Below are 13,152 nucleotides of genomic sequence, written 5' to 3'. Positions count from 1 at the left end.
TATATATATAAATATATGCATGCACACACACACATATAGATACAGATATACTTTTATTTCTAGAAATGTCCCATTAGTTTAGTAAGTGAGATGTTTTCGCAAGGACAAACAACCTGAAAACATAACTGTGGATCTTTATGTTTTTCTACAACACTCTAATGTTTCCATATCTTGAAAAATAATGTCACATTATAATACTAAGACAGAGAATACAAATTATAATTTTCCAGTTCATGCTGCTCTAATTGACAGAATTAAATTACAGGGAAAAATGTCAATGTTTCTGAATTCTGACAGAATTAAATTACAGGGAAAAAAAGTCAATGTTTCTGAATTTTTGAGCCTTCCAGACACCAGACAGATATTTTGAAATTCATATCCAATTAATGGCAACAAGAATTTTTCTTTACTTAGACAATTATATACCATTGAACTTTCTGGACTATCTCTCTTTCTTTCTCCATTTAACATAAAAGAACATCTAAAAGAGAAACAAAGTGGAAATAAATGTGTAACAGCAATGCATTATAAAATTAGTTTTGGAAATAAAAAAGTATTTTCTTAAAAGAGGGATATTACTAAGGTCATCAATGTCCAGAGGAAGTGTATTTGAAAACGCCAGTGCAATAGAGCGACAGAAACTGTATTATTTTATCTATAGATTCTAGTCCCCAGAAGCACTAAACCCAAAGTGCTGGGGAAGATAAGTATTTCACTGTAAACAAGCTTGCAACACTGTGGATACGCAAGCTGATTTATTGGCAATACAAATATACAGTCACGAGTTCACAGGATGCCAATAGCATAGTGCTACTGTCCTCAACTGTAGGAACACAGCCCACACTCCAGCAAAGAAAAACGTAAAACAGTGAGTATGTGAGGTGCTTTTAAAAACAAAAGAGAGGGCATCCTGGCCACACGGTGCAGACAAGATATGTACTCCTGCCAAAGGTAAAATAAAAGTGAAGCTAACCCAACTTTAATATAAAAGACAGTATTCAAGATATCCAACAGGGTTCTTTGCCAATGTCAATATAGTATATTTACCAGTTGGATGCAACGAACGTTTGTGCTTCTGGCAAAGTTTTTGTTTTAGCACTTGAATTGACATTTCCATTCGTTCAGCTGCTTCGGAAATATCTTGGCTTTCTTGTTCAGGAAATTTTGAGAAAGCTAGCAGCAAGGTGGGAGTTGTTATTCCTTTTCCTTCGATATTTCTATAATTGAGATAAAACACAGAAGGGTTTTTTTTTAACATATAACCTTTCAGAACTTACTCATAGCTCTATTTGTGATGTTGGATATGTTCCTAGTTTAAGGTATATTTTGTCTGAAGGGCCTGCTGGGAAAGCAGAGAGGAAGACTACTTTTTGGCCTTGTTCTACAAGGAAAATTTGGGAAAGAAAGGGAAGGTGCTTTTTCATGGGACATACACAACAGAGTTAAGCTTATAAGAAGCCTTTAGGATCAGATAGAAACTATTCAGATAGAGCTGGCAGCAGAAAGTGTCTGGGAAGACCTTATGCAGGATAGTCACAATATGGGACTGTCACTATAGACACACCTAAGTGAGTAGGCTTTGCTTTCATGCAACATTTAATATCAAAGGCCGTCTCAATCATTGCAGGCGGATTCACAAATGCCTTAGCACCTAGGAGTCATGTAACTGGCCCGCTATCCTAGATGGTGTCCACATCCCTCTCAACTGTTCTGCAATTCACTGCAAGATTTATTTTTTCACTTAGCAAGGGCTGTATCACCACTGTCCTTTTATTGGCAGAGCAGCCTTGGGAAAAGTGCATCAGGGAAGATCCAAGTCCTAAACTGACTCCTGCAACTTTGTAAAAATCACTCCAGCCTATTTCATTTCTAGACATGGTCATAGGTCGCAGACATCCCCAAAGGCTGCTCTGAAGCACAGATTTATTTTGATATGCAATTTTCCTGAAAACATTGTGTTGTCTTATTCACTCAGGCTTGTTTAAAGCACAAGAAAAAATTAAAATGGAAACAACCGTTCTGATTTGGGTAAAACAAACAGTTAAATTTTGAGAAATTAGAAACATGCTTACATAAAAAGCATTAAGAAAATACAACTCCAAGGGCTTTTCTTGATGCCAGGTTTGTTCTTAGTTGACTGAAAAGAGCCTTAACCTGTTCATTTGTTCTTTATACAGAAACTATTCCTTTCCTTTCAAAAGCTGAGCTCAAGAACACTTGGAACTATGAAAAATAGCTATTTTGCTCCTCAGCATCATGTTTTTCAGTTTTCCACACACAATTAGGAAGTTGATGGGCAAACTGAAGTATTAAAAGTCCTAAACTGTGTCCCAGTTTAAAAGACAAGAAAGATGTTATAACTAAATGCAAGAAGTCAGGTTTAATATTTTAATATCACATGAGGATAATATCAGTCATGTATCATTTAAAAAAAACCCCAACTTATATGAACAGGCAAACATGTCTGTACAAATGATTAAATAAAGACATTTGCAAAAATTAGCTAGAAGCTAAGAATTGAAAGTAATCCACACTCCCAGAAAACCTCCAAAATTGAACCACCATAATCCTTAAGGACAAGACATATTCCATTCTGAGGCATTTTCTGTCTTTTGTCTAATCTCACAGATACTGTAAGATTATCACAGCTGTCACTCCTTTGCCACATTTGCTGTCTGACCCACACCCTGCTCTTCACTCCATGCATGCATGCTAGTCCCTTCTAGTTCTTACACACACTCCTGAAGCTGAACACTGTGTCAGTTACAAACTGTCTCAATATTTAGTAATACAGAAATAGCCCCATAAAGCTAATAGAATGACCTGTGATTGTATCATTATTAGGAACATGAAATCAGACATGAAGTGTCTTCCATACATGTTTAAGAATATATGGAAGTGACCTAGTGCAGACCATGGTATTTTGATGGAATGTTCTTTATGCTTGCCAGACTCTCAGTTACTGAATCTCATTACAGATCATAATTAGAAATATATGTATATAACACTCCCCAAACCCTTAAAGAAATTCTCCACAGTATGAGACACACTTTCTCTTTCAGCTTCAGATATTTTAAGTCTGATATTTCTTTCTGTATTAAATTAATATATTTATTGAATACCTTTTTTAGAGATTTCTAACCTGAGTTAATGTCATAGATATTTGTCACCATTCAGGAGATCTCTCAAAACAGTGACATTGTGCAGAACATAAAGTGATAGTTACAAAACTATGAAGAACACTATTTATTCTTTCCTGTAATGTGTATGTACATGGCCAGTCTGCTTTAAGACCAGATTGGCACTGACTAATAATCATGCTTAGTGAATTTCTGCAACTATAACTTTTATCTGGAACACTGGAAATTATTTTCCACTTCCCTTTGCATACAGATGATCCCATGACGGTCACTTCTGCAGATGGTCCTTTCAAGTTGGCATAGATAGGAGCCAACAGAAATAGTATCTTAAATTGTGGGGTTTGCAATTTAGATTCTTTAAAAACATGCAAAAAATGAGTTCAAATGTAGTATACACAAAATAAAAGTAATTTTACAAGAATGAAGATAGTGAGAAATATCTTTAATCTGCTGTTAAGGCTTGAAGTATTTTCAGGGTTGTCATCTATACTTTTTAATCTAAGAACACTGTGCCTTCAGCTAAAATATATATTAAAATATGCTTAGAAATGTCAATGTTTTCTGACTTTAAATAGGTTGAGGAAATCTTTTGTGTTTGTATTAGAGTTGTACTTACCTTCAACCTATTAGGGTAATTTGAAACCGGAGTCTAAAATTATATATCTAAAATGCTAAAACCAAATAATCTAGCACTATCTGACCCACCAACATAATTAACATTGCTCTTATACACAACTAGTTCACCAGTCTTTTTGAGTTAATTACGAAGTTCTATCAGGAGAAATAATGACCATTTGCAGCTGTGTGCAGCACAGGCCTATGAGACTATCACTTTGCACAGCTTGCTCATTCTGGAGTTACCTTTAGTATCTTCCACACCTTAAAACCCATAAAAAGCAGAGACTCAGCAGAATATAAAAAGAATGGACAGCTGGAATCATGGCCCCTCCCAGTAGTGCTGAAACTCATTAGTTAAAGCTAGTACAAGTTTAATAATTTGTACTGGTTGTTATTATAACAAGATTTACTGTAACTAAAGTTAACTCCTGCAAGCCAGTATTACTTTCAAAATTTGTTTTATAGTGCGCCTGGTAGTAAACTATCAATGTATTTGCACATAGCACCGGATGACAGTCATAACCTCCCAGGTGACATATGGCTCTGAGTCTCCTATCCAAACTGCCTAGATTCCCATTGGCATTGTAACACAAATAATTCATTTTAATAATGATAATGCCATTGTGTTCCATCTATTCTATATTAATAATATTATGACTGAATATATTACAATAAAAACCATGAACATCTGCTCTTAAAGACTCACAAACCCAGAAGCCAATTGGAATAACAGGTACTAGCGAACAGTCATGAGAAGCACTTTGTAAGGGGAGACATGAACAGCACACAGGACTATACTGGGACCTATGTGACCTTAAAACGTGGGATGTCATTTCTACCACAACTAGTAAATCCTAGCACAAATTTCTAAAGCACAAACAGTAAGTCAAAAATTTAAGTAATGATATTAGACAGCTGAGGTGAAGAAAAGTACTTCTCTATTTTAATGAAAATTCAAGGTCAGACTGAGGTCTCAGGAGAAATCCAGTTATTTTGACTCAGTTTGCAGTTCAAACACCTAGATCATGAATTCAGCAAACATCAGGTTGGACTATTGTGCATGAAACAGCTAAGAGTTTTCCTACTCTAGCCTGAAAAAGGAGCTGCCTTTTCAACTCAGAACTAGCTTTTCAGTCTCAAAGACAGCATTGACCTCATCCATATTGCACTGTAGTTTCCTTCAGTTACTTATAAGCCAAAATAAAATGAGTTTTCACAGTACTGTGACCTCCACAACTTCCAGAAGCTCCAATATGCAGTCACATACATTCTTTTCTTGTTTTTAACCTATGTGCTGACCAAAGCTTTCATTGAAGTATACAGTATTCTTAAACTTACAAAGGAAAGAAGCCTTAGTAACTTTAAACTGACATAAAAAGTATTCAACTAAACACATTCACTCCTCAATACAATGATCAGATTAGATGTCAGTTCAGTCCTCTGTACTTTGCAAATGACCAGGACTAATATCTAAGAGGCAGGTGCAGAGTGCATTTACAAGCCTTTATTAAAACAGGAAGAATTTTCTTAATGATATTTACAATTCTCACTGCCCCACTTAGTTGGGCCACAATAAATTGAAGTATATAAAAGCGCACAGTAGAAATATCATTTTCACTTCTGGTAATGATAATTTGTAACTTGAAAGAAAATTATTTCATGCTGGTTAACGTTAAAACAAGCGATACTCTTATGAGACTGAAACTCTTAATGCAGGTGTCAGACACTTGTGGCTCTGATTCCACAAGACAGGAAAGCATGTGCCACAGCTGCGAGATTAATGCACATCTTTTGACGCCCTGCTGAAAGCGCGAGCCTTTGGCTGCTTACAGGATTAACCCCAGACTTTTGCAAAAGACATAACCAGTTCTCAGAGTGCTGTTACTAGCAGTGTTCTGCCTATGAAAAATTCAAAGGTTAACAACAGTATCCATCAGATCAAGTACTTTAATTTTTTAAAGTTTTAAATCACTGATTTAATTTTCAGCTGCTGCGGTTAAAAGAGGAAAGAAAGGGAAAAAGAAAAATAATGTTAAAAAATACATAATATCCATAAAATTACAATTTTTTGAGCCACATGTTAATGGAATGTGATGTGTTACTTAGATCAGAAAAATATTCTTAATTATTTTCATATTTCTTATTTTTATCACATTTTAAGAGAGCGAATTATGTGGCGATAATGCACAAGGTTACGTTGGTTCAGATGATCATAAACATGGTATTTAGGGGCATGGTTTAATGGTGTAATTGGCAGTTGTGGGTTAACAGCTGGACTTGATCTTAAAGGTCTTTCACAACCTAAATGATTCTATGATTCTATTTTCTTGAAGAAACACTGATCTCAAACTTCTCTGTTATGAAAGCTTTTTGCTAATAGATCCGTCACTATTTTTTGTTTACCTTTTCAGTGTATAATGTGCAGCATAATCCACCAGACTAGAGCCCTTTTCGATAGCCTCAGTAATGCAGTTATCTTCAGTTTCTTCTCAACAGTGGAAAAAAAAACAAAAAGAAAGACAGACAAATATGTTATTCAACAAAATACTTGATAAAATAACTACATTTACAAAATATAGAGGTTAATAACACTATGTATAACTTCTCCCCATTAAAATGATCTCCATATTTTAGTGTTCCTGAAACTAATGATGTGGCTTCTCACCTTTCTGAAAGATAAGGTAGGGCTAGTAAATAAATTCTTCCCTAATTTATAAGGCTTGAAGAACTATATTTTCCTTCTATTTCTCCCAGTATAAATCCAGCTGTGCATGTTAAGTAGTACCAAATGTTAACAGGTCCAGCTGCAATGTGTTGTGTTCTGTGTATGCAGTCACGCTCCTTAGGCTTCATACATATTTTTCATTAAACTGTTCTTGGATTGATAGGACAAAGCAGTCTCCCTCACAGGTAATATGAGCTGGCCTGAGCCACGTGAAGAATTTATGCCCATATTCATGCATAATTAACAAACTCCAAGATCTTCTGGGATCTGACCAATGCATGAAAGCCCTATTCGCATTTCTCCACCTATGTTTGATGGAAGGATAAATGTGAACCTAAGAATACTTCAGCTGTGCTATTTTGTGTAGTGCTGTCATAGAACATATATTATTCTTCTTTCATGTACATCTAGATTTATATTAAGTGAATCAGTCATATTTAAAGTCCAGTGGTCTAATTCCCATCTGTATTTTGTGTGATCATCCATTTTTTCTTAGAAAATGCATCATAAACAATAATAGATTGCTAGCAACCATTTATGTGCAATGGCTCATCATTTATGTAGAGTGTAATTTTAGGTGATATATTTTATCTGTGGTCCATGTTGTGCTATTTCTGTGATCTTTTTTTTTGAATACAGCACTCAGCTCAAGGAAAAGTAATACGTGATGGGAAGTAATCTTTCCTGTCAAAATTCTACTCCACTCTACTAAAGATGTTCTCAGCATCTGAGTAGAACAGTAGTTATTTCTCTTTTTCACCTATGCATGATGAAATATTCAGAAGATTCATTTATGGTTATCATTCAGATTTCTGTTACATCTGAAAATTTTTTGAGTCTATTAAAAAAAAAAGACTGATCTTCATAGGCCATATAACAGCTAATTATTTTAGAATTCTATATTGCATGATTTTTAATTACTTTTAGGAGTTTCACCTCCAAGAAATATATTATGCTCAAAGTATTGCTCATCATGTGGTATTGAATCAGACTCTGATCTAAAAGATAAGATACACTTGCTATACTTGAATTCCATTGTCTCTGTTCCTTTTCTACTGAGAAGTATGATTTCAGTATCAATGCAGTATTTAAAAAAATGCATTAATAAACATTATTTGTTGTTGTTCCCATCAGACAAAAGAAAACTTACTATAAAAAAGAATCATCCATCTATTCCATTTATTACAGTCCATATATATTCATTTTGTATTAATTAACATACAACACAGCCTCATTTTAGACCATGTCTTTCCAAACAATTAATATGGAAGCTCCAAGCAGAGAATTCACTATGGAAAATAGATCTGATCTCCTGTTTCACAGTCATGGTCCAAAAAAGATTTCCCATTGGAAGTAATGGCTTGGAGATTATTTTTTTGTTTAATTTATTTTGGATAAAATTTTCTTTTATTTGTGATTCTACACTAACTTCAGGTGAAAATCTTCCCAAGGAATCATATTACCATCCCTTATGAATCATATCTACAGCTACATAACTTAATAGAATGTAATGATTGAAATCCTGTTTCTTCATCATCTCTGCCCTACTTTAATGTAAAATTGGTCTCTGCACAATTCTCTTAAAATTCAATCCAGTATCTGTTATATTTCTAGTCTGCTAGATCTAACTGATTTAGGTTGAACAGAAACAAATAAAATAACTCCGGTGTTTTAAATGGCAAGATTACATTGTCTGAATATAGGCATCACTGCAATCTCAGATGCTCTAAAATCTCCCTAGTATGCAAAGGTTGCCAGCAGAAAATGGTGCCACAGGAGATGTACAACCTTATGGGCCAGTAGCAGGATGCCGGGTGGGACATCCTATGGCAACTGACCAGCCCAGGATGACAAAAAGGTAGTGATTGGAAGTCTGGGGAAAAAATCCAGCAATCATGCTTGTAAACATGTCATCTGATATATGAATGTTGCTAAGAAAGTAAAATCACTCCTAGTCAAAGAATAGATAATTAAGATACATTACACACACAAAGTTTTCCTTTGTGAATTTATGGTGTTGCATTGAAAAAAAACCCACATGGAATAATTCTCACAGAAGCCCGATAGTGGATTTTGCACATAAACAGAGATTAATCTAAACTGCCATTGCAGTGCCAGCATATTTTCAGCTTAACACTAATTGTCGACAAAAAAATATAACATGTATTTTTTTTTCTGTTACTTACCAAAGAGGGTATCTTTGCCTATCTGAAGGAAAGAAAAGAAAACAGCTGTGAAGGCTATGGCTGCTGAAAATCTCAAAATAACGAGCACTTTCATCTACAAGAAAGAGGAGATAACTGTTGACAAAATATATACCTTCATCTTCTAATTATAAACCATACTATAAATAATTTCCCCCATATGGTAAATTTTATTTTAAAATTAGATCTGTAGCCACGTGTTTGGCTAAGTTTTTGAAGTTAAAAATAATAATTTTTAGAAATAACTCTAATCCATTCTCTCTCTTTTCCTTCCTTCCTTAGTATTTTTTAACCATTTTGAGAAACTTCTAGGACAAGGAAAGACAATTTTATTTTATAACATAGTATGTTCTGACAATATTTACAACACTTTGCCTACATATTAGAAATTCAGCAATATTTTACCATTCATTTTGAACTTGTCTGTGCACTGACATGACTGATTGTAAATCAGTCATTGCACATAAGATAGTGAAACTGGCCAAAGTAATAATAACAGGGATCTGACCCTGTTATACTCCTGTCCATGTATAACTGTGGTGTGAAATCAGAACAATGAATATGCTGAGCTAGCCAATGTGAGGTAAATTCTCTATCTTCGTACACTGGTTTTCTGGTACTTATTTTGCAGCACTGCAAATATATAAGCTACCCAAGAGGTAACATTTTTCACATGCATTATGTTGATTGGAGATAGAACGATGTAAAATATTTTTAGCTCTATATTCTATCAACATCAAAATTATTAGCTAATACATCAACTAAAAATTCAGGGAAGCAATACTGGCAATAGAAACTCAATGTGAAAACACCCCTTCTTTTCACATTCCACAAGTTAACATGATGAATTTCTTCCGAAAAATGACAAAAGAAAGTTTTATAATCTGACCTTTTTTCTGCTGAGATGATCCTCCACAGTTCTGTACTTTATCGATGGCAGTAACCGTTCTGAAATATGAAAGTGAAGCGATTTCCAGGGGCCCATCTTACCCCGTATCAGCTTTATGCACTGGTACTCACTCAAGCTTTAACAGTGCAAATGGTTTCAAAATCACTTTTGTCACAGTATGTTCCCACAAAGCAGAAACTGACGTTAATGCTTGACTTATTTTTGTCCTGCTAGGAACCAAGAGCTACCTGTGTAGTCAGTTGTGATAGCAGAGTTGTTTTCAGAGAAATATGAAGGACAAATGATTAGACAAAAAAAAAAAAAATAATAAAAAATATCGCCATGTTATGCACTAAACTCTGGGTACCCTTTTCACTAGTTCTCTTTAGTAATATATTTTACGAATAAAGCAACTTTGTGTCCTATTTCTTGTGCTCTAGCACTGCTGCTTTACTAAAATGGCCATTTTAAACTCAGAAGATAACCTCCAGATTGCCCACCGATTTCCTTACATCACTTTTTATTTTATTTTGTTCTCTTGGATAATGTATTTTATACTTCTGAGCCTATCTATTTTTATTTATTTACACTTTTCAACCCTATTGTTTCTCCTGACATCAGTATTTAGACCTAAAGAATCGAACTGGCTGGGTTTTTTCCACTTCCAATATAGGCAGGGAGGTCTAAATCGGTTGGAATCAGGATTGAGGGTTGCCTCGTTTCGTTTTTGCTGGTCTTGACAGGGAGATCACAAGGTGGAGCCAAAGATCAGTATTTTGATCTCTGCCATAGGTGATGTGTAAAGCAGGTGTTGGGTAGCAGGGAGCATCCTGGAGCTTGTGGCTGCGGTCTATGGTGGTGAAAGAAACCTGTCACCATGTGAACTGACCGGAGGAAAAACTCAAGGTTGCTGCTACAACAAACTTCAGTTCAGGAATATCATCCATGACCTGTTCACTGCAAAGGTGGGTGGACATGGGTGAAAAGTAAGCACAGGGTAAATGGAAACAAACCTCTCTTAGAAAAGTAGGTCTGTGCTCCTTAGTTGGGTGCTTTAAGGATGCAGACAAGAAGTCAAACTTGCAATACCTCTTTAAGCCCAGTCCAGTTTATAAATCTTTTAAGGTTGTTTCCTTACCTAAGAAGACTGACTTCTTCCATGTCAGAGCAAAGCATCAAGAAAAGCATATCCATTCCAAACACCTAACAGAATAAGGAGCTTTCACCTGTATCCTTTCATATACTTTTCAAGTATCACAGGTTTCTTTTCTAAGAGTTGAGGGGCTTTCTTAAAGTGAAAAGCAGGTGTGATTTTCTTTATGGTTTCACAGTCAAAAATCAAAGCTTCCTCCTTTAATTCAAGAAGAGCTTTCCTACATTAAGGTTTGTTTAAATAAACATCACTAACCTTTGCTCATTGGTTGAAGTTGAAGTATTTGTCAACAGTGGGCTTTAAGTGGTTACATGCAGTAAATTGATCTGTGATGAAAAATTTGGATGGCAGCATCTATTTTGTGCTTTTAATTTAAGAGTATAAATGTTTAGCTCCCCACTGAGTTGAGGGAGTCCCTCCCTCAAGCACAGTTTTAGTTAGAACATGTGAGAAATCTTAATTACACTGAACTGATACAAAGAGATGATGTATTCCCATTCTTACTGGAGTTCATTCGTAGTCCTGCTACTGAAATCTGCTAGAAAAGAATTAAGAGGGCAAAGTTTAGTGGCTCAAGAACAACTTCAATTTTTTGCATCCAAGATTTATATATTGCCCTCATGTCAGTGCAGACAATTTGGATTAATATGTTGCTGAATGTATCCCCCTTGTTCTGGATTTTCTGTTAGCTTCTCATCTTAAGCCATTCTTTCTTCAGAAAGGGTGTCAGACCTTTCTGCCCAGCAATGAAACTTCACAGATCAATGACTGTCTAAACATGGAGTACAAGACAGGTATGAAACAGTTCTTATGCTAAACAGCAACCTTAAGAAAAGCTGCAGTGAACCTTAACAGTTAGTCATATTAATACTACTATGCTTAAAATTAACTCATTCAAATTATAATATACCCCAGATTTGAATCTGCACATGAGGAATAGTAATGTATCTGTGTTCTTAAAAGTTAAAGACCTATAAAGTAAATCTTTGAGTTGTTGATTAAAAAGATAAATTCTGCTCAAGGAAATATCCAAAAGCAATAGAATTTCACATTATTCACACATCTGAATTTCTGCAGACCTACTATGGTATTCAGAAAAATTATCTCATACTTAAAATATTATGTAATTGCAACTGATGTTTGATACAGAGAACAGACACATTTCTATAACCTCAGAACTTTTACATTTGCACTGTAACAGCCTGCAAACCTTACCAGGCTCTCGGAGACATCATCAGTTCTTAAAAGCACTGGATTAGAATGAGAGACCTCCAAGATAAATCTGTGCAGCTGTAGGAGCTGTTTTTGACAGCAGATTACACCATTTTGTAGTATTTAGTGGCAATCTTGGGCTCTAGCATAGCACGAAGGACACTTGGTTAATATGGATGTCTAATCTATAATAGAAAAATTAGTCTCTGATCTCTTCTGGCTATTAAAATTCCAAGACTACTCCTTTGCAAGAGAGCTAAAGAGCATATATAACTGGAAAATACTCCAACAGAAGCAATTTTGCTGAAGTTCCAGCTTACCATCATACAAACAACAGCAATCAGTCTTGTTCTAGTTACTTCAGAAAAATGTCACCAAGTCAAAAAATGCAAGAAAAAGGTGAAAGGAAAATAGTTTACTAGAAGAGATCAGTTTAGCTGGGTTTCATCAATTCCACGACTTCTAGTCATTTTAAACACTTAGGTTTTTTTCCTGGAATTAATTCCATTTTATTAGAAACATTTTTTGCTATTACTCTCTTTAATTAGGGAAGACCTTGCAGAGGTCTCTGAAGTCAGAAATGGGACGAAGAGGGTGAATAGGTAACAATCATTCTGTGTATTCCAGTATAGAACTAAGGGTCAGGTAGGAGGCAGGCTTCAAACAAACAAGCAAATAAACTAACAGCAATTATTTAGATAACACATAATAATACCACAAAACAACTTGTGTTAAGAAATTTTGGTAAACATTTTCATATGAGTTCATAGAAATGTTATGACAATTTTGTGGAATAAAAATATATTGAGGCCTATGAAATAGAAGATTTGCATCAGGAATCCCCTGAATCACAAATTTACTATGGCTGGAATTTTTCTTGTCCTTTTTTGCCAGGCTTCTCTCGGCACTAACTTGTTGCTTTTTGTGAAATGCAAAATATAAAGCTAAATGGAAGTTAGGAGTAATTTTTATGGTTTATGTGTAGACTTGTAGACTTGAAGCTTGCCTTAATTGGTATACGTAACTGTTAAATTAAAGGATAAATCACTTACATTGGTGGCTAAATATTTCTATAGCAATGGAATAGTTCAGATATTATTCTAGTCTTTTTACTGGATATTGGTGCATCCCATTCTGAAGAGCCTATATTCTCTCTCCACACTGTCCAAAAAGCTGGGGCTTCTCTAGGCTGGATGCCTTTCCCAAAATCA

General features: G+C 35.0%; 1 protein-coding gene across 3 annotated transcripts in view; it reads right to left on the bottom strand.

The window, feature by feature from the left end:
* TPO (thyroid peroxidase) overlaps positions 1-9,678 on the bottom strand; it is a 59,087-nt gene extending 49,409 nt beyond the window's left edge. For 2 of the 3 annotated variants that reach the window (XM_080387796.1, XM_080387797.1), the window contains exons 1-4: positions 9,577-9,678; positions 8,670-8,763; positions 6,162-6,243; positions 1,048-1,217 (exon numbers count right to left, since the gene is read on the bottom strand). In XM_080387796.1, coding sequence (XP_080243922.1) covers positions 1,048-1,217; positions 6,162-6,243; positions 8,670-8,763; positions 9,577-9,672 — 442 coding nt within the window. In that variant the 5' untranslated portion in view covers positions 9,673-9,678. Of the gene's footprint in view, positions 1-1,047; positions 1,218-6,161; positions 6,244-8,669; positions 8,764-9,576 lie in introns of those variants that run through there. The other variant, XM_080387798.1, reaches the window with a different exon arrangement.
* Between the last annotated feature and the right edge of the window lie 3,474 nt (positions 9,679-13,152).

The sequence above is a fragment of the Falco punctatus genome, assembly GCF_963210335.1.
Source record: "Falco punctatus genome assembly, chromosome: 5".
Classification (NCBI taxonomy): Eukaryota; Metazoa; Chordata; class Aves; order Falconiformes; family Falconidae; genus Falco; species Falco punctatus.
The sequence above is the reverse complement of the archived record's forward strand: the minus strand, read 5'-3'. Positions and strand labels throughout refer to the sequence as shown.